At 46.0% G+C, this 25,801-nt stretch overlaps 1 protein-coding gene across 2 annotated transcripts in view; it reads left to right on the top strand.

Annotated features, from left to right (window-relative positions):
• The window catches only part of PMAIP1 (phorbol-12-myristate-13-acetate-induced protein 1), a 33,860-nt gene extending 9,652 nt beyond the window's left edge, over positions 1-24,208 (top strand). The window contains exons 1-2 of one of the 2 annotated variants that reach the window (XM_081930087.1): positions 20,519-20,765; positions 23,507-24,208. In XM_081930087.1, coding sequence (XP_081786213.1) covers positions 20,711-20,765; positions 23,507-23,619 — 168 coding nt within the window. In that variant the 5' untranslated portion in view covers positions 20,519-20,710 and the 3' untranslated portion in view covers positions 23,620-24,208. Of the gene's footprint in view, positions 1-20,518; positions 20,766-23,506 lie in introns of those variants that run through there. The other variant, XM_081930086.1, reaches the window with a different exon arrangement.
• Positions 24,209-25,801: the final 1,593 nt, after the last annotated feature.

Genomic DNA, 25,801 nt, shown 5'->3' with positions numbered 1-25,801 from the left:
GTGGAAAAAAAGGGGGGGAGTGGAGGGGTGAAATCAGCATTCACTGGAGGAAACAAAGCACCGTGAGATGCCAGAGGGTGGGGGAACTGAACCGCAATCTGCTCAAAGCCTGAATATATATGTATCTATGAGATCACCTCCTCTGCTACATTCCATGATATCATAATAGGTGAAGTGCTCAGCCTTTTCAGTTCCTCAAAAGGACATCTGCAGATGTGGTTGACAAATTTTTTCATCGGGGGGAAGGGATGGAATAAGAGAGATGAGTCATGCTGCTAGTTTAAGGTGATGGCGTTTTCTCTGAGGTAAAAGAAACCCCGGACCATTAGGTCCAGTCGTGGCCGACTCTGGGGTTGCGGTGCTCATCTCGCTTTATTGGCCGAGGGAGCCAGCATACAACTTCCGGGTCTTGTGGCCAGCATGACCAAGCTGCTTCTGGCAAACCAGAGCAGCGCATGGAAATGCCGTTTACCTTCCCGCCGGAGCGGTACCTATTTATCTACTTGCCCTTTGAGGTAAATGGTTACAAATTCTTTGCATACTTCCCTGGGAGTAACTACCATCGAAGCCTATCTTTGATGGGCTTCAGGGCCGGCCCAGCCATTGGGCAGGTTGAGGCTACCGCCTCAGGTGGCAGAAGGCCCTGAGGCGGCACCCCATGTGTGTCCTACCCCCTCCAGAGAGATCCTTCCTGAAATTTGCTCCAAGGCCAGCACCGCTTCTCCACCAGTGGTGGAGGCAGCAGAGTGGGCGTTGCCTGTGGTGGCAGCAGTGGCAGGGAAAGGGGGCACTTCCTGTGTCCCCTTTCACGTGGTGAAACAGGACACACTGCCACTGACAGTCTGTCTTTATTAGTGATGTGCCTCCATGTGCCTTCAGATCTTAGCCTGGGGCCACATACATACAACACAGCTCTCTGAGCATGGGCTTTCCTTTTCTCACATCCCTCTGAATGTGTGGGTGTTGGCAATGTGAATGTAGACATGTGGACTGGACGAATGCCTCCCCCTGTCATGATGTAAAGTCAGCCCAATAAGAAGCACTGAATTGTGGTTGTTGCATTTTCCTTCAAAGCATTGACAGAGATGAGTCGTACCTCTGGTCTGAGACTCCAGTGTGGGAATAAGTTTGTACAAAGTTAGGCAGTGGCTGTTAAATGAGTTAGTTTTCATATCTTCTTTTGCTTATCTTTCAATATTAATGGTACCGTTTTGGAGTTCTCTTTTAAGACTTTATGCTTGTATGCATACATGCTTATAACATAACTGAATTTGAATTCTGAATATTAATATTATTATTAATAGTTGGTAACAGTGTAATTGGTGCTGTGCATATGTCCACACCTGTACCTCACATTTAAAACAGCATCATGCCACTTTAAACAGTCATGGCTTCCCTCAAAGAATCTTGGGAACTGTAGTTTGCTAAGGCTGCTGTGTGTTGCTAGGAGACCCCATTCTACTTACAGAGCTACACTTTACAGAGTGGTTTCACAATCAACCCTTCTTCCTATGGGAATTGTAGCTCCATGAGGAGAATAAGAATCTCCTAAGTACTCTCAGCACCCTTAACAAACTACATTTCCCAGAATTCTTTGGGGGAAACCATAGCTGTTTAAAGTGGTGTTATAGTGCTTTAAATGTACACAAAAGTTTGATCCTGGACAACTTCTCACAATGCCTTTCTGTGGAGTTAGTTCGCACTCGGCTATGAGTCATCAGTTAGTAAAAATGCATTTGCGGCGGAGCCCTGAAGCCTTTTTGCCATCACCTGACAAAACAGTTCAGTCTCTTTCCACACTTCTTCCATGCACTAAACTTCCTCTTTTATACCACAATGAAGTAGCAGAATTCTAGGCTAGAACTCAAATCAGGAAGTAAAACACATTTCCCCCTGAGCCAGGCCACTTCGATCTACAGGTGGGAGGCTACATCTTAGAATGCTCTCCCACAAATTAAACTCCCCACTTGTAGAAAAACAGCATATCAGGAAGGATAAGCTGAAATCCTCTCCCTGGCACGCTTTATTTCTAGGTGCAGAGGGGTGAGCATCTAAACATGTGATTCCCCACCTGTAGCCTGTTAGTACAGTCCATGAAAAAAGCGACAACTTAATGCTGCTTAAGTTAAGGGGTGGGGCCACACATTGTGTATGCACCTATTGTTTGTGGTGGGTACCAGCATCCCATCCCTTGACCACATGTCTCCTCGTGATACTGTGCATGATAGTTCATCGTTGTTGCTGTTTTCTGTTTCTGGAAATAATTTCCATGCTCAACAATGGGCAATGCATAGCAAAGCGGTGCCACCTCCTTTATGGCTTCCGAAACTCGATTTCCCTAGCAAATTTTTTAAAGCTGGGTTCATGTTCCGAGCTGATAAAGGAATGTGTTTCAAGCCATTATTGCAAAGTTAGCTGTGGGATGCAAATATGAGGCTGTAGCTGATCAAATACTGTACACCCCTTAGTAGAGACTAGAGCAAGGCTGGGGAACTTCAGGCCCTCAAGTCATTCCCTCTGACCCACGGGAGTCTCCTTAGGCCACACCCCCTTACTAGGCACAGCACTGTTTAGCACCCTCCTGGAGCACTTCCGCCTTGGACTTTGGTCGTGTTGGGTTTTTTGCCTGGCTGGTGGACAAAGAGGGGTGTGTGAGTGTGTCTCTGTGTGTGGAGAAACTAGAGTGACATTTATAACATTTATATGGGAGCCAGTGTGGTGTAGTGGTTAAGAGTGGTGGTGTCGTAATCTGGGGAACCGGGTTCGCATCTCCGCTCCTCCACATGCAGCTGCTGGGTGACCTTGGGCCAGTCACACTTCTCTGAAGTCTCTCAGCCCCACTCACCTCACAGAGTGTTTGTTGTGGGGGAGGAAGGGAAAGGAGAATGTTAGCTGCTTTGAGACTCCTGAAGGGGAGTGAAAGGCGGGATATCAAATCCAAACTCTTCTAACATACTCTCCAACATCCTCAGATAAAAATAGGTACATTTCTCACTCCCCTCCAACTGTCCCTCTTTGACCCCCATTTTTTTTAATTGATGCATTTTCCAAAAATTATTATTTACATCTTACAGTCCTTTTCTAATCATCTCATATCACATCTTAAGACTTCCCCATCTATCCCTCCTTGACATCCTAGTTGAACTTTGTTAAGCCGCATATCCTTTTGTCCAACCCAACTACATTCTCCATAAATTGCTAGTGGTTGTTTACTACTTCACATAAGTTCATCCCCACTTAGAAGTCTATTTGACTGTTGTACCTCTTTAGATACTTTCCAAAGTATTCCCACTCCTCCCTTATCCATGTCTCATCTTGACTCTCATTTTTGGTCTTTCCTCCTGCAGAACATTTCGTATCTGAAGAAGGGTGAGTGCCACCAAACCAATGGGACAACACACACGCTATTCTATTCTATTCTATTCTATTCTATTCGATTCGATTCGATTCGATTTACACAAAGAGAAACACACACCAATACAGTGGTACCTCGGGTTACAGACACTTCAGGTTACAGACTCCGCTAACCCAGAAATAGTGCCTCGGGTTAAGAACTTTGCTTCAGGATGAGAACAGAAATCGTGCTCCGGTGGTGCGGCAGCAGCGGGAGGCCCCATTAGCTTAAGTGGTGCTTCAGGTTAAGAACAGTTTCAGGTTAAGTATGGACCTCCGGAACGAATTAAGTACTTAACCCGAGGTACCACTGTAAATAAATTTTGGAAAGGGGCAATAACTACAAGCTGTCCAAGGGAGGGGACTGGCAGCAACAGCTATGGAGTGTTGGGATGCGTCCGGAGAGACGGGGGCATTTGGCAGGCCCCCAGCTGGCTCCAGCCACCGGCCGGCAGCCGGGCAAACTCCGGTTCTCGGAACAGCATCAATCAGTGACTCGAGCCTCATAGGCCTTCAGAAGCCGAGCATGCTCTAATCAGCAGACTGATTAACTTTTCACAATGGAAGGGGCGGGCAGAGGCATATGTAAGCATATTTACAGGCATTTATTCAGCATCAGGAACAAAGGAAAAACATGTCTGCTTCCCTTCGTGTCCAAGCAAACAGCAGCATAGCAAAAGCAACATGCAATGGAAGTTCCCAGCAGACTGTGCTGGAAGTAAACAGACATGTGACATACAACAACTCCACACGTCTGTTCTAAAGGTGGAATGGAACTATATCCTAACATGGACAGGCCATGAAGAGGTCACGGGATACATCCTCACAGCCACTGCTCAGGACAAATACAGGAGATTTCACCCCTCCCATATCCAAGAATCTGCTGATGTTCTCTGCTGATTCTCCAGAGAGGAGGGGGCGGTTTCTGCTCTCTACTTATTCCGCTCCAGCCTCACATCAAAGTGTCGGGGAGAGAGAGAGAGACTGAGTGTTAGAGAGAGATCGTGTCTATAGATAAGGTTGCTGCTAAGAGCAGCTGCAGACACTCAGTGCACTTCAGCATTTTCGTTTAGACCTCATTTAGCTCTGTACGTAGTTGTGTATTATAGTTGTAGATAGAATAAAAGAAGATATTCTACAGAGCTGCTCTCCGAGTTGTTTATGCTCTGCTATACTCTGCTATACTCTGCTGTGCGACGACTGTCTTCTTGTTGGAGTGAATCCGGTGCTCACAACTCTAAGCTGTGAGTCCACAGCACTTTGACCTGTTCCTGTGCAGAAGGTGGTCTCTGGAAGTGCTACCCAGCTCACCTAGCCCAGTCGGGGCTGAAGTGTATGAGTCCAATTGGTGGCACTGGCTCAAGGGCGATGCTGACAGGAGAGGTCATGGGATACATCCTCACAGCCACCGCTCAGGACAAATACAGGCTCATCCTCCCTGCGGAACTCAGCAGTAACAGCATCGGTGGGGAAAACAGGGACATTCCAGGATCACATCAGAAGCCAGGATGGCTTCTGTACTTCTGAGACTGTCCCTGGAAAATCGGTACACTTGGAGGGTATGTTGTGACATACATCTGTGGCCCCACCCACCTGTTGCATATGGTGCCAAGAATTTTGCCCTGAAAGAAATGTGGACCTCAGGCTGAGAAAAGTTCCCTTCATGGAATTTTGCAATTTTAGTACTAACCGACCGATGCATTTTTAAATGGCACAAATCGTAGGGAAACACTGCATTAAAACGAAGATGCTAACAAAAATTGCACACGTATGCATTATATCGGGGAAATTACTTGCAAAAATCTGTACATATGTTAGTCAAAACTGCATACAAAAAATGTCTTTATTAGGAGAATTTGAGATTTATTTGTTTATTATTATTATCACTAAAGCAGATTGCTCCAAAATGTGGAGAAATGAATTTAAGATTGCAAAACTGAGAGAAATGAAATTGACAGATCCTTCCAAAAAAGTGGCCTGGCATGTGCCATAGCTCAGCGATAGAGCAGATGCCTGGCAGGTAGAAGGTTCCAATTTACGACCTGGCATCTCCCAACGATCAGGCAGCAGGTGAGGATGGGAAAGAACTCTGCCTGAGAGGCGAGAGAGCTGCTGCCAGCCAGAGTGGGCTAGAAGGACAAAGAACTGATATGGTCTGCTTCTTGAGTTCCCATGTACAGTGGTACCTCGGGTTACATACGCTTCAGGTTACAGACGTGTCAGGGAACTGCCATCTGAGCAAGAAACAGAGGCAGAGCTACCCAGCGATGCCAGAGAGGGGATGAGCAGGGGGGAAGGATTTCAACGTAACACCCATAGAGCAGAGAGGGAGATGGAGGAGTTGGTGACAGGGCTCCAAGACCCTTCCACCAAAACTAGTGGAGAGAGCGCTGGGACGCCCCTGCCTTCCCCTTACTTGCGCAGACGCGTTCCGCGCAGAGAACATAGGAGGAGACTCGGGGTCAAACAGCTTCTATGCTGGAAGAGGTTCAAGAGACGCCCACTCTCGGATTCTGCAAGTGACTAACAGGTCACAGAGGGCGAGCTCCGACCCTAAGCATGGTTGGGGCAAGCAAAATAACTGAACTGAAGTAAGGTTACGCACAAGTAACCCCTCACACCCATTACAAGACGCTTCAGGTTACAGACTCTGCTAACCCAGAAATAGTACCTCGGGTTAAGAACTTTGCTTCAGGATGAGAACAGAAATTGCGCCGTGGCAGCGGGAGGCCCCATTAGCTAAAGTGGTACCTCAGGTTAAGAACAGTTTCAGGTTAAGAACCGACCTCCGGAACTAATTAAGTTTTTAATCTGAGGTACCACTGTACCCTGATTTTTATTATTATTATTATTATTTAAAACAGCTTTAAGCTCCAGAGAAAGGAAGCCTTCTTTGAGGCAAAGCTGAGAAAGTGCAAACTAATTCAAAATGTGCTGTCTGCTATTCACATTTCAGCACCTTTGCTCTCATCATAGTGTCTATTTTTAGACTAGAATGAGTCATTCTGTGTTTCTGTGTTTTCTTGACTCCCTTCCTCCCTGCCGCTGAAGATACGGAGCTGGCGGTGACCTCATGATGAGGGAATTAACCCTTTTCTCCCTTTGCCCGACACAGGCAGGTGTAAATGTTATTGCATTTTTCTCTCATGAGGCAACCCCCTGTGAGAGCTCTCTGTTTCTGCTTGCGACTGTAAACCTGTTTTGTGTGGAGATGCTTTGCACACCTGACTCCACCTTGGGCCATTGGTTCATCAGTTTCTCCATGTCATTTTCTCTGTTTGCCCCCAACAACAGACTTCCTTCCATTGGGCAAGTCTCTCATCACACCATGTCTAGACTTCGAAATCAGACTCCCACAACTTGGTGTGGCGCTGCACTCCTGATGTCGGGGAGAGCGGCTGATAGTTGTGGTCCAAAACATCTAGCAGACTGTGGCTTTCGTACGGAGCCCCCGGTCATTTCATGGGCTATTGACCCATACACCACTAATCCGCTGCCACCAACCAGGTCCTCCCCGGTAAAATCACTTCAGCCTCAGTCAGGTTCTCAGTTAATAAAGAAGAGTGTACCGTATTTTTTGCTCTATAAGACTCACTTTTCCCCTCCTAAAAAGTAAGGGGAAATGTGTGTGCGTCTTATGGAGCAAATGTAGGCTGCGCAGCTATCACAGAAGCCAGAACAGCAAAAGGGTTTGCTGCTTTCACTGCGCAGCGATCCCTCTTGCTGTTCTGGCTTCTGAGATTCATAATATTTTTTTTCTTGTTTTCCTCCTCCAAAAACTAGGTGTGTCTTCTGGTCTGGTGCGTCTTATGAGCGAAAAATACTGTATTATATTTCAGACACAAACAAACTTTTATGGCATTCCAAACGTTGTGGCTCTTTACTTTCTTAGTCTTACTTTCCTCTCTCTATCTCTTCTACCTCCCCTCACTCAAGAGCCCACTGCCCTGTCTCTCTATTACCAACTGCCTACCAACTGCTTCTCCAACTGCCTTTCCCAACCAGCCAACCCACTAAAACCAACCAACTACCCACCAACAGCTCCCAACAACAACTCAAACCTTAGGCTAAGCCCTTTTATACACAGGTAGGCTCCAGCTTTCCTATTGGTCTATATTTTTAACCCTATCTCTCCCCCCTGTTCAAACATTTCCTAAACGAACGGCAAATGCCACACCAACCTACCAGGCTGGGGAATGGCACCCTAGGCAGAAATAGGTCAATGAATTATGCTTGTACTCCGTTCTCCTTCTTCAGATCTGAGGGCCAAGCTATATGCTGCATTAATCATATTCTTAGTTCTTGAGTCCCAGATTTTTCTTTCCCAAATTGCCATCATGGGGGATGGAGGGAGGTAATCTGGATTGGGAGCCTGGTCTGGTGGGGTAGGGGAAATTTAACCTTTTGATCCCTACTGTAGTTCCAACCCAGGTTGGCCTCCTCCCCCATGCCTGCTATTTATTTATTTTATATATTTATTGAAAATTTAAAAACTGCACCATCTTAAGGCAGTGTCCCTCAGTCGTGGGGTTACCATATTTCAAGAGGTAAAAATCCAGACGAAAACAGGACATGTCTGGGATTTCCAAGATGTATGGCAACCCTACTCACTTGGGACTGAGAGCAGCAGTCCAGAAGGCTATCATAATCAACAATTTGAAAAGTTGTTGAGTGGTCAAAAAAAACCAGGAAAAGTGCACTCCCTTTGTGCAGTTCCTGGTGTAGGCAGGGCTGTATTTAGGTTTGATGAGGCCCTAAGCTACTGAAGGTAATGGGGCCCTTTATATGTCCAGCTGTCCTTTGTCAACAACAAATTGTCACTGTTTTTTGTGTTGAATATATGCTACATGGTAATTTATGGACCTAATAGGTATCTAAAGCCATTTGCACATAACAAATAGGAGTCAACACAACACAGAACACTGTTGCTGTATGTAGGTTTTATTTTATTTGTTTTTTATCTTATATTTTGGGAATGTACTTCCACTGGGTGTAGGTTACCCACAAGTGCAACCAAGGCTGTCTCAGGGCTGATCCAAACTTTTCTTTTGTCCGGCTCTTTCCGGACACAAGTGCGCACCATGTCCTAGTGTGTTTTGTTTTGCCCTGGAGCACATGTCAGCTTGGGTTTTCTGCAGAATGCCATTGGCTCCGATTGAATTTTAAAGAGTGGGTTTTCATGAGCAAAACTCAAGAGCAAAATAATAATAAAGTTGGGGGCACTTGAAAACTGAGCTTTAAAGCATGGACTGCGCCTGGAAAGAGCAAGTGCAGATAAACCCTCAGTTCCAAAACTGGGTCAGAAGGTAAGGTAAAGGTAAAGGGACCCCTGACCATTAGGTCCAGTCGTGACCGACTCTGGGGTTGTGGCGCTCATCTCGCTTTATTGGCCGAGGGAGCCGGCGTACAGCTTCCGGGTCATTCTGGCGAACCAGGGCAGTGCACGGAAACGCCGTTTACCTTCCCACCGGAGTGGTACCTATTTATCTACTTGTACCTTGACATGCTTTCGAACTGCTATGTTGGCAGGAGCAGGGACCAAGCAACCAATTCGAACCACTGACCTTCTGATCAGCAAGCCCTAGGCTCTGTGGTTTAACCCACAGCACCACCCGTGTCCCTGGGGTCAGAAGGTAGACTTAGGTAAATCCAGATATGAATCACCCAGAAGAAGCTGCTAACTGAGTCACCAGCACACAATCACCTTGTTCAAAAATTGTGTCCAACAGATCCATAGATAGCTGGATAGTGGTTGTTTTTAGTTCTGCTTATTTCAAGTCTCTCTGAACCAATAACAGTATGTGTGTGCACTGCGATGTATAAATAGGGCTCTGTGCATATTTATGCAATAGCAGGAATATTGTTATTTTTGTGAAAGTAATTAAAACACCAAGTGTCGGCAATTAAGGGAAACATTGTTGAATTAACACACAAACAAAAGACGGACAAGCTGGAGCAGTAATAGAAATAGCTGTTTTTGACAGCTGTTTAAAATGAGACAAAAGAGTCTTTCCACAGTGCCCCGTTTTAAATAGATATGCACAAGATTTTGACTCTTTTCCCCCTCCTTCCACAATCACAATTATGTTCCGGCAGGAATGCTTTTTGACAAATCACAAATGTTTTCCTAAAGAACAGACCAGGTTTATTTTTCGTTAACAGTGTGAGGGCATGTATGCATAAACTGTTATCAGCCTCCCAGTTTCCTGAATTCCTGCTGGAAGACAAAGAGAGCTGAATCCAAGTGATATTGGGTCACTCTGCGTGGGGCTGCCCTTGAAACTGACCCAGAAACTCCAGCGGGTGCAGAATGCCGTGGCGAAACTCCTTACAGGGTCCTTGCCATAGGAGCACATTCACCCAGTGCTATACCAGCTGCACTGGCTCCTGGTGGAGTACAGAATCAGGTTTAAGGCGCTGGTTTTAACCTTTAAAGCCCTATACGGCTTAGGACCCTTGTACCTATGGGACCGCCTCTTCCAGTATGCCCCACAGAGGACCTTACAGTCTGCTAACAACAACATCTTGAAGATCCTGGGCCACAGGGAAATTAGACTAGCCTCTACTAGAGCCAGGGCCTTTTTGGCCGTGGCCCCAGCCTGGTGGAACGCTCTCCCACAAGAGACCAGGGCCCTGCGGGACTTGACATCTTTCCACAGGGTCTGCAAGACGGAGCTGTTCCGCCAGGCCTTTGGGCAGGATGCAGTTTGACTTACCGGTACTTTCCTTTGTATAAAACAAGCCCGAAGGAGGCCCCCAATGCGCTCACAGGTCCTTGTATGATCAGTGGAAACAGTTGGTCCTGGCAAGTATTAACCACTCTCAATTCCAGCCTGTTAATTGTCACCTGCCCAGATTTTAACTTGTCTGAATCAATTTTAAGATGTATTTTAATTAATTGATGTCTGATTTTATGCATATTGTGTTGTTTTTATGATGTTAGCTGCTCTGAGCCCGGCCTCTGCCAGGGAGGGCGGGATACAAATAAATTATTATTATTATTATTATTATTATTATTATTATTATTATTATTATTATCCTTGGTTTATTGTGTCATGCACTGCTGGGGCAGGTCAGGAGTACCATTGACTAGGGACAGAGAAATCTGTCAATTTCTGTCCCACTTTTTCCAGTCTTCACACCAGTTCACCAAATGTCTGATCAGATTACACATTTTTTAAAGTTCTCATGAAGAATTATCAGCATCGTAGTTTACATTTCTCCTGATATATCTGGTTTTTTCCTGTAGTTTTCTTGAATATACACATTTTTGCAAGCAGTTTTCCTTGCTATAAAGTGGTTCTGTATGCTTTGTTTGCTAAAAATATACTTTCTTGTACACTTTCATTGTTGTTGTTCAAGAACTGCATTGCAAAATTCAGAGAAGTGCAAATTTCAAAGGGCAGCTGTGTGTCAGTTTGTGTACCGTATTGGGATGTGGAAATTATGCATTAAAAATGAGGCAAGCTGATTTTCTGTTGCCCTGCCTCTCAGATTCCTTTGAGTACAAAGTCAGCAGCTGGGCCTCCCCTGGCCCAGATCCAGCCCTCTGAAGGAGACTGATCAGACATCAAGAAGCAAAAAGTGTGTGGCAAAATCGACATTTGTGGCAACAGAATTCGTGGAAGGTCACTTCAAGGGATGGGGGAAATAGAGGTTCAACTTCTCAAATAACCAAGAAAACTTTCTGCTGGTTGTGGTTTGCTTTGGTTCGCAATATGACTTGCAAATTTCAGAGGTGTGTGTGTCTGTGTGTGTGTGTGTGTGATGAAAAAAGTTGAACCAGATAAACTAGTTTTCTTGGTTGTGCCTTGGGAGGGGAAAGAATGCATGCACCGTTTTACAAGCAGAACAGTTTTATTACGATCATCTACAGGGATCTTTCTCAATGATTGCTTGCATAGCATTTTACAGTCTTGAAAATGGTCAGACGTCATCCTTTGTCCAGGCATTGGCTGGGTGGGAGATGTGAAATCCCCTGGCATCGAGCCAAAAAGATTATCCTTTTCTCCCCCTTATATGGCTATCCTGCTGCACATAAGCAGAGCCAGCCTAATAGGTTTCGCTGGCTGCTAATGGAAAGCCGCGCATATAAATGATTTCATTCCAAGTCTGTTATCAGACTTGAGCGCTGCTGGTTATGGGGGGCGGGAGGGGGGAGCTCTGAATCAAGGCAGCCCCTCCACCCTCCCCTCTCCATATGAAATGGTGTATGCTGCAGCACAGAGTGGTTTGCTGGTACCCGGTGTGCGTGAGGGTTTGCGCCAGAGGGTGAAGTTCAGAGGGTGAACAGAGCCCGGTGCGCCAGTCCAGGCTCTGCTGTCGACACTGCCAGCCCTGAGCCACTTTGCAAGGCTGGCAGGGCAGCGTTAGAAGGACGTAGTAGCCATGCGCCCTTCGATCCCAGCCAGGGCCGTCTTAAGCATATCCGGCGCCGTGGTGCAAAGATTCCTCAGGCGCCCCCCCTTTCCCAGAGTTGTCAACCTTTTCCCAAGCCTCTGTGGGGATTGCTGTCCTCCTGCAGAGGCTTGGGGGGCAAGCTGCATGCCCACCAGCCCTATGGTTGACGGGGCACAGCTGGCGGGCATGCAGGCCAATGGCATACCTCCTGGGAATAACAGATTTGGATATTCCGCAAAAGAGGAAGGGTATCTTTTTATATGCGACGGCAGCAACAAGAGTTGTGATTGCGGCAAAATGGAAGAGTAATGAAATCCCCTCTGTACAAGATTGGATTCAAAAGCGGACAGAATATGCTGAATTGGACGGTCTATCAGAAAAAAATAAAGAATAAATCAAAACAGGAATTTGTTTCAAAATGGGAGGTTTTCAAAGAATATTTGAAAAATAAATATAGTAGTTTAAATTCTGTTGTGGCATTCGAGGAACTTCAGTAATAGTTGCAAGGTAGATATAAGAAATTAGATATATTAAGAAAAAGATTAATTACAATAAAATTGTATATTGGCAATACGTAATATGAAATCGAAATATGGAATAGACGGGAGGTTGGGTCTTTAGTGTTAAGACCAATATATGTTTTATTGTTTGTTAAGAAAATTATGTGTCTATGGTTATTCCTGTGTGTAATTTGGTATTTGTGTTTTTTTTCTTTTTTCTTGCTGTATCGATAAAAATTTAAGAAGAAAGGAAAAAAGAAAAGAAAGGGGAGGCCGCCGGCAAAGCCGCATAGCTCCCCCACTCGCTGTGGCGCCCCTGAGAGGCCAGCGCCCTGGCGCAATGCGCCAGTAAGCCCAATAGGAAAGACGGCTTTGATCCCAGCCTTGGCACATGGCTGTCGTATCCTTCTCACACCACCCTGCCAGCCCGGAGCCACTTGCAGTGCTGGGATCTGATCTCTACGATTTGCCCAGTGAATCATTCAGATCAGCTCTCAGCCTCACAAAGCAGTGCAGGGCTGGCAGCAAGAGCAGTGCCCCCCCCAGCAAAATGTGCCAGGGGTCATTTCCCCAGCAGGCCCCCTCCATGCTATGCCCCTGCTTCAGGGTGAAGTTGGGGGCGGGAGAGGGAGGGTCAGGGAAACAAACACTTGTAAGCATCTTCGGAAGACAGCCTATGGGGAGTGTTCTACATATGTCACAATTTTGAGAGAGCAGAAGAAATGCATGGGATGTGTGACACGATGCAGGTTTAACGTATTCAAGCCTATGTACGTCTACTCAAAAGTAGGGCCCACTGTCAGTGGCATTCCTAGAGGTCTCACATTTCAGTGGCACCCTGTGCGACATCAAAATCTGGTGCCCTGCACCTTTTGACTTCATAGTGGCTGTGCCTATCAGGGTGTCCCAGAAGCTAGGCATCAGGTGCGACCAAACTGGTTGTACTCCCCTAAATTTGCCTTTGCCACTGGCTTCATGAGACCTACTGCTAGATAAGAAGAGAAGAGTAGAAGAGTTTGGATTTGATATCCCGCCTTTCACTCCCTTTAAGGAGTCTCAAAGCGGCTAACAATCTCCTTTCCCTTCCTCCCCCACAACAAGCACTCTGTGAGGTGAGTGGGGCTGAGAGACTTCACAGAAGTGTGACTGGCCCAAGGTCACCCAGCAGCTGCATGTGGAGGAGCGGAGACTCGAACCCGGTTCTCCAGATTACGAGACTACCGCTCTTAACCACTACACCACACTGGCTCTCACTAGATAACTGTGTCTATGGAGTCTCAGGATTTCAGCAATCCACCACCTCCTTTTAAAACAACCTAAGTTTCTAGCTCTTATGGGCATGACGTCTAAAAGTGCACATGCCTTGTGAAATCATAGAAGCCAGAGGAGGAGGTGAGCAGGATTTCTAGTGGCCAGATGTGTCCTCTATACTCTGCATGGACACCTGTTTCTTGAGTAGCAAAAACAGCATCCATTATGTAAAATGCTGAGTAAATTATTTGGGAATTTTAAAAACCCTTATGCAATTATCATCATTTATACAGATCAAGGGGTTTTGATTTTTCTTGCCGCGTAATTCTTATTCCCTTTACACAATTTCTGCAGAAATTTCAATTAATTCAGCATAGTATTTATCTATTTATTTACTGGCACCATGCCTGCTTTCCCACACAAATAGATAAATAAAGACCAGCTCACAAACAGGTGAGCAGCCATCGACAAGAATAATATAGCAAAAAGAGGGGGAGGAAGAAGAGAAGAAGCCATTAAAGTTATTTTAAAAGAATATTCAATGTTTATTGAACATGCAAAACAACATCGCTCCTGACTTGACATGTCAGTGAGACATATCCTTAGAGCCTGGGAGAAAAACGAATGCCTCTCCTAGTAACTTCTGATTGGATGCTGAAGAGAAGTGGATGGAAGACCCGCCCCCTCTCTTTGATTGCTCAGCCGTTGTTCCCTAATTGCCTTCAGGTGTTGAATCAAAACAATCAGTACTTATGACGCAAGCCTCTAAGATAAAGAGACAGATTAAGATATTTGACAACCTTGCCACGCTCTGTTACTTAACTATATAACGAGATAAAACCTTTCTACTCTTACTTTTTAGCTTTGTACTTATTCAGTTTTTTTGGAAACAAATAGAAGTGGGAGGAAGCAGTGGTAGTGACCAAATCCTCAAGAAAATCAGTATTTCAGAAAAGCCTGAGGAGCTACATTAACTTCACAGCTCATCAAAAAGCAGGCAGTGATGGTAGGGTTGCTCATATTTCAAACAGTGAAAAACCAAACTGTTGCTGAGCTTTTTTTTGGCAAGTTTGCAAAGAAAAATGGAGGTTTTTGAGATATTTTTAAGGGAAATCACCCAAAACAACACTGTTGTTGTTTAGTCGTTTAATCGTGTCCGACTCTTCATGACCCCATGGACCAGAGCACGCCAGGCACTCCTGTCTTCCACTGCCTCCCGCAGTTTGGTCAAACTCATGCTGGTAGCTTCGAGAACACTATCCAACCATCTCGCCCTCTGTTGTCCCCTTCTCCTTGTGCCCTCCATCTTTCCCAACATCAGGGTCTTTTCCAGGGAGTCTTCTCTTCTCATGTATTGGAGCCTCAGCTTCAGGATCTGTCCTTCCAGTAAACACTATGGGCTGATTTCCTTCAGAATGGAGAGGTTTGATCTTCTTGCAGTCGATGGGACTCTCAAGAGTCTCCTCCAGCACTATAATTCAGAAGCATCCATTCTTCGGCGATCAGCCTTCTTTATGGTCCTGTTCTCACTTCCATACATCACTACTGGGAAAACCATAGCTTTAATTATACAGACCTTTGTTGGCAAAGTGATGTCTCTACTTTTTAGGATGCTTTCTAGGTCTGTCCATGGACAAAGACAACAGGCAAAACAACACTGCCGACATGCAATACTGCATGGTTGCCATGCAGTATTCCAGATATGTCCTGGAAATTCTGGATGTAGGGCAACAGCTTTGATAGGAAGCAGTGGATTTTCATGCGCAGGAAATTATAGTATTTGAGAAGGCCACTTCTGCCTTAAGGAGGAGGTGGGGTTGTGGGCTTCACGACCCTTCCACGTGTGCAGGGGGTGGGAGGCCAGCCCTGCGTGACTGGGAGATTCCCAGCTGCATCAGCCCTTGGCCAGCCAATCGGGTTGGTCCAGGATGTGTGGCCTGTCCCATAAAGGCAGGACGCAGCTGGGGCTCTCCCTCTTTTGCCGCCTTCCAGCTGCTCTGGCTTTATACACTTTTAGAACCACTGAAATGAACATAGGAACCTAAATAGAACCCAGCTGGATTAGGCTAATGTCTAGGTCAGGATCCTGTTCTCACAGTGGCCAACCAGATATCTGTGGGAAGCCCCTGAGCAGGACCTCCCTCTCTCTGCTTGTGATTCCCACCAACTGATATGCTGAGGCATACCAAGGCATTTGATAGCGGAGGTATAATACAGTATAGCCATCATTGCTAGTAACCAATGATAACCTTAACATATCTAGAATGGCCTGAATCTCTTTTTAAAGCCAAAAGTGGAGGCAGTCAGTGGCTCCGCAGGGACCACCTGAAAATTGCTGAGGTCTTGGCAGACCACTTAATCATATCTATACAGTGGTACCTCGGGTTAAGTACTTAATTCGTTCCGGAGGTCCATACTTAACCTAAAACTGTTCTTAACCTGAAGCACCACTTTAGCTAATGGGGCATCCCGCTGCTGCCACGCCGCCGGAGCACAATTTCTGTTCTTATCCTGAAGCAAAGTTCTTAACCTGAAGCACTATTTCTGGATTAGCAGAGTCTGTAACCTGAAGCGTATGTAACCAGAGGTACCACTGTATTTAACAAAGCTGTATTTTACCCTAGCTTCCCTGGAACATATGTTAAGCTAACTGGGTCATAATTTCTTGACACCCTCGTTTTTAAAAATGTTGCTCCCCTGGCCACTTTTCAGTCATAAGAACGTAAGAAGAATCTGCTGAATCATCTGGTCCAACATCCAGTTCTCACAGTGATCAGCCAGATGGCTCTTGGAAATGCATTGGTCCTCCAGTATGGAACAAGTTACATATCTTTGCTAGCAAATCAGCAATATCACATTTGAGTTCTTTAATGGGTGGATCCCATCAGGACAGTCATTTGTTTGTGTTCATTTTGTCAATAATAATAATAATAATAATAATTTATTTATACCCCGCCCATCTGGCTGGGTTTCCAACAGAATATTAATTATTCCAACAGAATATTAAAATACAATAACCTATTAAACATTAAAAGCTTCCCTAAACAAGGCTGCCTTCAGACGTCTTCTAAAAGTCTGATAGTTGTTTTTCTCTTTGACATCTGGTGGGAGGGAGTCCCACAGGGCAGGTGCCACTACCGAGAAGGCCCTCTGCCTGGTTCCCTGTAGCTTTGCTTCTCGCAAGGAGGGAACCGCCAGAAGGCCCTTGGAGTTGGACCTCAGTGTCCGGGCTGAACGATGGAGGTGGAGACGCTCCTTCAGGTATACTGGACCGAGGCCATTTAGGGCTTTAAAGGTCAGCACCAACACTTTGAATTGTGCTTATTAAAAATAAGGTTTAGAATGGCTCTTGTCATCACTATTCGCCTCTCTTCCTCAGATTCCTCAGACACAGGAACCCGCACTACATCTTCTGCAATGAAGACAGAAGCAGAGAGTTAATTCAGCTTCAGTGGCGTAGCGTGGGGGGTGCGGGGGGGGGCCGGCCACACCGGGCACAACATCTGGGGGTTAGGGTTAGGGGGCGCAAATCAATGGGTTGGGGGCGCAAGTCCACAGGTTAGGGGGCGCAAATTACTTGCCTTGCCCTGGGTGCTGACAACCCACGCTACGCCACTGTTCAGCTTCTTTACCATCACACAAGCCCAAGAGAAGAGTCAAATAGCAGCTTCAAAATGGCCCTGAAAGTCCCTTCTCCAGGCAGTGGAGAAGGGACTTTCCAGTTCATTTTGAAGCTTTTCTCTTTTTTTGGTCTTCCTTCATATATGTCTCACTCTTTGGTTTCTCTAGCAATGAGCTTCCCAGTTCATTTAAAAGCACCCCACCCCCCCTTGTAGAGAAGCGTTTCTAGCAGAAACAATTGAGAAATAGTGTAGAAATAGCATTCAACATATGTTGAAAAGAATTTTTATTGTTTTTACATGTTCCTGGCTGAGCCCGGGTGAACCTATATAACTCCTCCCTTCTCCATCTCTGTATCTGAAATGTACCTTTGAGCGGAGTCAGTTAGGATGCACATATACACAGACCTGCATTCGTATACATATCACTATATATTCATATATGGAGTGAGGAACTATGCACATTGCTAAGAACATGTGGGAGAGCCAGTATGGTGTAGTGGTTAGGAACATTGGACTCCTTAGGGTAGTGATAAAATGGGATATCAAATCCAAACTCTTCTTCTTCTTCAACAACAACATTTGGAACTTTGGGTGCCTAGAAGAAGAAGAAGAAGAAGAGTTTGGATTTGATATCCCGCCTTTCACTCCCCTTCAGGAGTCTCAAAGCGGCTAACATTCTCCTTTCCCTTCCTCCCCCACAACAAACACTCTGTGAGGTGAGTGGGGCTGAGAGACTTCAGAGAAGTGTGACTGGCCCAAGGTCACCCAGCAGCTGCATGTGGAGGAGCGGGGAAGCGAACCCGGTTCACCAGATTACGAGACTACCGCTCTTAACCACTACACTACACTGGCTCTCCTAGGGAGTTAAAGGCGTGCTAAAGGAGGAGAATGAGATTGCAGAGCAGTTGAATGAATTATTGGCCTCTGACTTCACAACAGAAAATATAGGGCAAACCCCACAGCAACGTTTACAGGAAGAGAGTCTGAGGGACTTAGTGGTGATGAGAGATGAAGTTCTAGGCCTAAACACCTCGTCTGGAGGGCACCTGGGTTCTCAAAGAACTCAACTGTGAAGCTGATGATCTGCTATTAAAAATACAGAACTTGTCCCTCAGATCAGTCTCCATACCTGAGGACTGGGAAGCAGCTCATGTGACACCATATTTTTAAAAAGGATCCTGGAAATTACAGGCTAGTTAGATTAAAGTCTGTCTTGGGGAAACTGGTGGAACGTATTGTTAAAGGTAATATTTTATTTCTATCTATCTATCTATATACCACATTTATATACTACCGTGTCATTTTTAAAAAATCAAAGTGGCTTACAGAATGAAACCATACAATAAAAACTATATTTAAAAGAAAAGTGCAGAAAATGGCTAGAGAAAAGCTTTTCTCCCTCTCATAACACTAAAACTCATGGGCATCTGATGAAGCTAAATGCTGGATGAGTCAAGACGGATAAAAGAAAGTACTTATCCACTTATGGAACACTCTCCCACAAGACAGTGATGGTCCCCAACTCAGATGGCTTTAAAAGATTAGAGAAATTCATAGAGGGCATGACTATCTCTGCCTTTGCAGCTGGAGACAGTAATACAGTAGTACCTTGGTCTAAGAACAGTTTAGTTCATGAACAACTTGGATTAAGAGCACTGCAAACCATGGAGTAGGTGTTTTGGTTTCTGAGCTTTGCCTTGGAATAAGAACATGTTCCGCTTCCTCTTGAGTGTGTTCCATTTGTAAATTGAGTCCCCCGCTGCTATGGGAAAGCACGCCTTGGTTTAAGAACGCTTTGGTTTAAGAACGGAATTCCGGAACAGATTAAGTTCGTAAACCAAGGTATACATTCATACCTCGGGTTAAAGTAGCTTCGGGTTGAGCGTTTTCGGGTTGCGCTCCGTGGTGACCCGGAAGTAACAGAATGCATTACTTCCAGGTTTCGCCGCTCGCATATGCACAGACGCTCAAAATGACATCATGCGCAGACATGGGTTGCATTTGCTTCAGGATGCGAACGGGGCTCTGGAACGGATCCCATTCACATCTAGAGGTACCACTGTATACCAGTTTCTGGAACCACAGGAGGGGAGAGTGTGACTGAGCTTGAGCCATGCTTGAGGGTTTCCCATAGGCAGCAGGTTGGCCACCAGGAGAACAGGATGAACAAACTGGGTGAGCTACTGGCCTGATCCAGCAGTCTCTGCTTGCCTGTTCATAGCACTGCTCCAAAAGTGTGAGAAAGGGCCAGTCTCTTAGGTGATGGGTAAGAGAAAGCAAAGAGGCTGGATTCACTTCCCACAACACGCGAACATGCCCTTTCACCCAGATTTTGCTGCTGCGCGATTGTCTGCAGTCGTCTTCTTCTTCTTCTTTTTAAATGTATTTTTATTAAAGATTTTCTAACCACTTGCATCATAACTATGAGACCAGACCCTTCGCAAGAAGACCAGTTTGCTTGAGATGGGTCTCTTCTATTTTCGGCGTGGCTGTTGTCTTTGAACACTACATGCACATGAAGAGCAGAAGAGATGGTAGGGAACATGGTGGATTTAAAGATAAGGGAGCACATGGAAACTGCCACACACCCCTCAAAAAGAAAAGTAAAAGAGCAGCGGATTTCCTTTTGCCAAATATTTGCAGACACGATAATCAAGGAGGAGAAAGGAATGGAATTTAAGCTTCGATTACATCCGCCCCAGTACCAGAGATAGGCTGTCTCAAGCCGTGTGCGCGAGTTACTCCCTACGTAAATGTTTTAAGTTTTTTGTATCAATCCAGTATATTTTCTTTTAATTGTTGAATGATTCTGTGTACATTGCGGCAGCCTTTGGCTACGTGCAATAGAACTGACTGACTACTCCCTACTGAATGCCCAGATTCAGCCATTCGGAGTTCCTTCTATAAAGGGGGGGAAAAATGTGTGTGTTTAAAAGTGGTCAACACTAAATGATCAGAATTAAACATTTGCGCAAAAATGCGTGAGAAAATGGGGAGAGCAGCATCGTTCATAATTGCAAGCGTGTAGTTTCCTTTCCCTAGTGATGAAACGAAACCGACCTCGTTTATATTTCTAAAATAAACCGCACATTTACACTTCCGCACCCGAGTAAAAAAAACAGCTTTTTGCAGCCGGCAGGAGGAATTCCGTTGGCCGCCGACTGCCCGCCCCGATCACCCCACCCCGATCTGCCAGCCCTTCGGTGGTGCCGCCCCCTCTGGTCCCCAAGACGGGCTCCAACACGCCCAGCCCCCTCCCGCCTCCGCTGCCCCCTCCCCCTCCTCCAACTTGCCCCCGCATGCCCGGGCATCCCGGCCTCTGATTGGCTCCCCGAGGAAAGCCTCGTCAAAGGGGGCGGGGCTTCGCGATCACGTCACCGGGGAAACCCCCGGCACCTTCTCTTTGCCTGGGCGCGCCGGGACCAGAAGCTGGCAGAACGCGGGAGAGAGCGAGCCGAGAGCATCGTCCGCCCCGTCGACTCCCGGCGCTGCTCCGAAGGCCCCTCGAATAAAAGCCTCCCGCTGGATCTCGCTGCGCCGGAGATGATGCCGAGCAAAACGTCGCGCAAAGGCGCGCCGCGCAACCCCGCGCCCCCAGGTAGGTCGCCGGACGGGCCCCAGACGACGGCTCGGCGCCTCGTCTGCGCGCCGCCGCCTCGGGCACAGGCTTCCCGCCGGGAGCCCGTCGAGGCACCGGATCAGTTTTGCCGTCTTCTTGAGGTGAGCGGCAATCGATGGTCTGGAGGCGCCTCTGTAGTGGATCGCAGAGTCCGAAGGGACCCCCGAGCCCATGTAGTCCACCCCACCCGACGCCACCCACCCTTGATTTCGGAGCCCGGGCGTGCCCGCTGAACAATCTTTTGGGGGAGTGGTCTTTTCAGTCCTGGGTCTCAACTCAAAGACCCACCCTAAATGCACCTCTTCTCTCCCATCTCTCCCATTTCCCATGGCCCTGAGGGCATAGCTGCAACCCCACTTAGGTCCAGGTCGTGACCCCCTTTGTGTTTATGGTTCATGACCTGCCATGAAAATCAACGCTTCAGTTGTCAAGTTGTCCGGTTTTTGTTGTTTAGTCGTTTAGTCGGGTCCGACTCTTCCTGACGCCATGGACCAGAGCACGCCAGGCACTCATGTCTTCCACTGCCTCCCGCAGTTTGGTCAGACTCATGTTTGTAGCTTTGAGAACACTCTCCAACCATCTCGTCCTCTGTCGTCCCCTTCTCCTTGTGCCCTCCATCTTTCCCAACATCAGGGTCTTTTCCAGGGAGTCTTCTCTTCTCATGAGGCGGCCAAAGTATTGGAGTCTCAGCTTCAGGATCTGTCCTTCCAGTGTGCACTCAGGGCTAATTTCCTTAAGAATGGATAGGTCTGATCTTCTTGCAGTCCATGGGACTCTCAAGAGTCTCCTCCAGCACCATAATTCAAAAATGTTGCCCGGTACAAATGTCAAAAACAGTCAGTATTCCTTAGGCAGGTCAGTGATAGAAGTCCATGGCTCCCTTCCCCCTCCCGCTTGTATTTGCAACAATCACTTGCCCAGATCCAACAGTCCCCTGAAGGACTGCCTTGACTCTGCCTGTCCAGGCATTGCCATTCACTTCCACGACCACAAAGCAGCCTTCTGATGCCCTCCCAGCGCCTTGAACTACAACTCCCACCAGCCCCAGCATCCACAGCCAATGGTCAGAGCTTATGAAAGCAGTTGGGGAAGGGCTGCAAAGGGAAGCTGATCCCACCAGAAGCTTTGCATGACCGTAGGGATCTGCCCTATAGCTGGGGGTTTGCCCATTTGATCCACTATCTACTGTCAAGGATCTCAGGGAGAGATAGGTCTGTCACCTGAAATCCTTTTAACTGGAGAGGCCAGAGCTTAAACAGGAAGCGTTTGCTTACAATGTAGATGCACTGCCATAGCTCTGATGTTTACAGGTGCTCTGATTCCCTGAATAATTTGAATATCCACGAAGTCAAAGGGTGACGCTCTGTCCTGCCTCCAACTTCTATCCCACTGTGTTGTTTAAGAAAGTGGGGGGGGGGGAGCTCTGTTAAAAAATAGGGGAAGGGGCTGGGCTGTCTTTTTGATATTCAGATTTGCAATTCTATGTAGCCAGCACTGCAGAAATGCCTGAAGGACGCTCCTATTTACCAACTCTGCATTCTTAAGCACACCATGGCCAAACAAACAAGTCTTTCCCGCTACTTTCATTGATGGGAGCAACTGAATGTTCTCCTTCCATTACCTTGCATTGGAGTGAATGGGGAACCCAGCATGTTCAGGAGTATACAAACTGCAGAGGCATCCCTGGTTTGGGTCAATATCTCTTGTTTTATGGGTTATGACATATAATTTAAAACGGCATCAGGCTTATAATGCTAGAAGACTTCGATGAACAGCTTTGAAGTTGTTGTTTCCTTACAGTCGAGCTCTAGATGTTGTTGTTGTTGCTTGGTCGTTTAGTCGTGTCCGACTCTTCGTGACCCCATGGACCAGAGCACGCCAGGCACTCCTGTCTTCCACTGCCTCCCACAGCTTGGTCAAACTCATGTTAGTAGCTTTGAGAACACTGTCCAATCATCTTGTCCTCTGTCGTCCCCTTCTCCTTGTGCCCTCAGTCTTTCCCAGCATCAGGGTCTTTTCCAGGGAGTCTTCTCTTCTCATGAGGTGGCCAAAGTATTGGAGTCTCAGCTTCAGGATCTGTCCTTCCAGTGAGCTCTCAGGGCTGATTTCCTTAAGAATGGAGAGGTTTGATCTTCTTGCAGTCCACGGGACTCTCAAGAGTCTCCTCCAGCACCATAATTCAAAAGCATCACTTCTTCGGCGATCAGCCTTCTTTATGGTCCAGCTCTCACTTCCATACATCACTACTGGGAAAACCATAAAAGGTAAAGGTAAAGGTACCCCTGCCCGTACGGGCCAGTCTTGACAGACTCTGGGGTTGTGCGCCCATCTCACTTAAGAGGCCAGGGGCCAGCGCTGTCCGGAGACACTTCTGGGTCACGTGGCCAGCGTGACATCGCTGCTCTGGCGAGCCAGAGCCGCACACGGAAACGCCGTTTACCTTCCCGCTGGTAAGCGGTCCCTATTTATCTACTTGCACCCGGAGGTGCTTTCGAACTGCTAGGTTGGCAGGCGCTGGGACCGAGCAGCGGGAGCGCACCCCGCAGCAGGGATTCGAACCGCCGACCTTTCGATCAGCAAGTCCTAGGCGCTGAGGCTTTAACCCACAGCGCCACCTGTGTCCCCTAGGGAAAACCATAGCTTTAACTATATGGACCTTTGTTGTTAAATGAGTAAATGATTAGCACCGAAGACTAACAACGTGCTTGTACTTTTTACAGACCCGGAGGCGGTACGGGAATGTGCCTTGCAGCTACGCAGGATGGGGGACAAATGGAATCTCCGCCAGAAGATCCTCAACCTGATTTCAAAGCTTTTCTGCCCCGAAACGTGAGAGCGCTTTGAGGGAAAGGAAAGGAAATGGAGAAAGAGAAATCAAAGAAAATTTCAGAAGACCCGACCTTTACGTGTGTGGAGTCGTGAAAAGAGACTTCCGTAAGACAGAGGAGATGAAACGTTTCCTGTGGAGAAAAAAGGCTCCTGTGATATGATTTCTTCAGAAAACATTTGTGAAAGTTTGCTTGCAAATGGAAGGAACTGGAGAAGAGAGAACTGGAATTTACTGTTTACCGGAGATGTTGAACTGTGAAGGGCACTGGAAAAGGAAGGAATCTGGGAGGGGTGCCCCAACCCAGAGTTCAACGTTCTGATTTCCATAGGTCTCGAATTCATTCACTCAGCTGTTATACTGTATTGAAAATTTATGGGATTTCATGCATACCAACGGGCAACATTCCACCACCGCTCCGCTCCAAACTCTGGACAGTGCAAATCAGTTTATCAGCTCTTTGCAATTCCCATTTCCTAGGAATTAGAATCCCAGCCTAAACTAAACTAGGGAAAGGAATATTTTGCTTGTGTGTTTGTTACAGCGAAATGAATGTAAGCTGTTACATAGAATCATAGAAACGTATTGTTCTATAATCAGCATTATATTCATTTTTTAAAAATGTATTACTTCAATGCTATCTATTTGCAACTCTAAATCGAGTAGATCTGCAGTGCCAATGTACCAATATTAGTCCTACAGGTAGGACATTGTATGATTACTTATTTTTGTTGCGACTATAATTGGTTACTTTTGGGTTATCAGCTAGAACCAAATGTTTCAGGTGAATGTTTGAAAGCACACCAGGAGGCTGTTAAACAGCATCCTTTCAACAGAAGTTACAGTATTCTTAAGATGAGTTGTACAACTTTAGCTAGCAGTTAACAGAATACAATTTCCCATTTATAACAAATGTGACAAATTCCCTTACAGTGTTAGGCTTAAACGGAGGAAGCTGTAGAAAGAAAGAAGCAAATGCAGAGTTACATTTCAGAGGGAAAATATGACTACTTTTTCTTTTACGCTAAGAAAACCAACCATATTATTCAAAATGTGTCAGGAAGATGAAATGTTACAGCTGCTTTTCAAATGGGGGAGAGCTAGCAAAGAGAGCTTTAACCCAATCTAGAGATGGAGGCAATATTAGGCATGCCAGCAGGGATTCCCTTCATACTTTACCATTCATTACAGTGGGAGAATTTGATTTGTTCAGAAAAAAATCCTAGCTACCAGCATGAAAATGAACCCAAAAGGTTTTTAAGCCTGAATGTGCTGCAGATCTTCAATTTCCCAGTCTGGAGATCTGACATTAAACATACCTCAGGATTAAGTCGCCAACTTTTTTATTTCACGTTCCACCTGGCAGGTTAACGAAATGCACTTGAGCCCTGGTTAAAAGGCAGATTACAACTATGGCTCAGATACAATACATTTCTAGCATCCTCCTGCCAAAACAAGTGCACATTCTTCCATAATTTCATTAAGACATTATATTTCAAAGCCAGGATCCCCCCCACCCCCGTCAGACTGCCTTCCATAAAAGTGTAAACAGCTAAAATAGTTGACCTCAATGAAAAGCTGCCAAATCTTTCTCTGTGAGTGAAGTGTCATTTCAACAAATTTTGATTTTTCTAAGATTGCTTTCATCTAGTACATGTTGCCAGATTCTGGCTGAGTTAAGTGTTCAGGAAAACAAATAACTGTGGAAGTATGAAGTGTCATTTCAAACATATGGTAGAAGACCTTATTTATAATGTGTGTTGTTTTTTGCAATGGTGAACCCCTCTCCCCTTCGTATAATGTTTCGATGCTGGCGTATTTGCGAGCTATATGTGTTTATGTCAGAAAGATTGTTTACAGCAAAATGGCTTGTTCAAAGTGTTTAAGGGTCGTATTCGCAAACAACCTGGTTCATGCTTCTCGCTTCTTTGCAAACAAGTTTCATCCGTTGCCTTCCACAATGGACTCCTCAGGCTTCTTGTTTTCATTTCTACAAAAAAATTGTGCTGACGTCTTGCTGAGTTAATGAACTTGATGTGTGTTGTTGTTGTTGTTTTTTTGTAAAAATAAATAAATTAATGCTTTGGAATATAATTTCTGTGGAATTTTAATGCATATACATTATGTCTCTTTTGCAGTTGACAATAAAGCTGTAACAGCTATATTGTTATCATCTCTGTTGTTGTTA

Source organism: Podarcis melisellensis (assembly GCF_964234715.1).
Source record: "Podarcis melisellensis genome assembly, chromosome: 11".
NCBI lineage: Eukaryota > Metazoa > Chordata > Lepidosauria > Squamata > Lacertidae > Podarcis > Podarcis melisellensis.
This window is presented reverse-complemented; position numbering and strand designations above follow the sequence as displayed.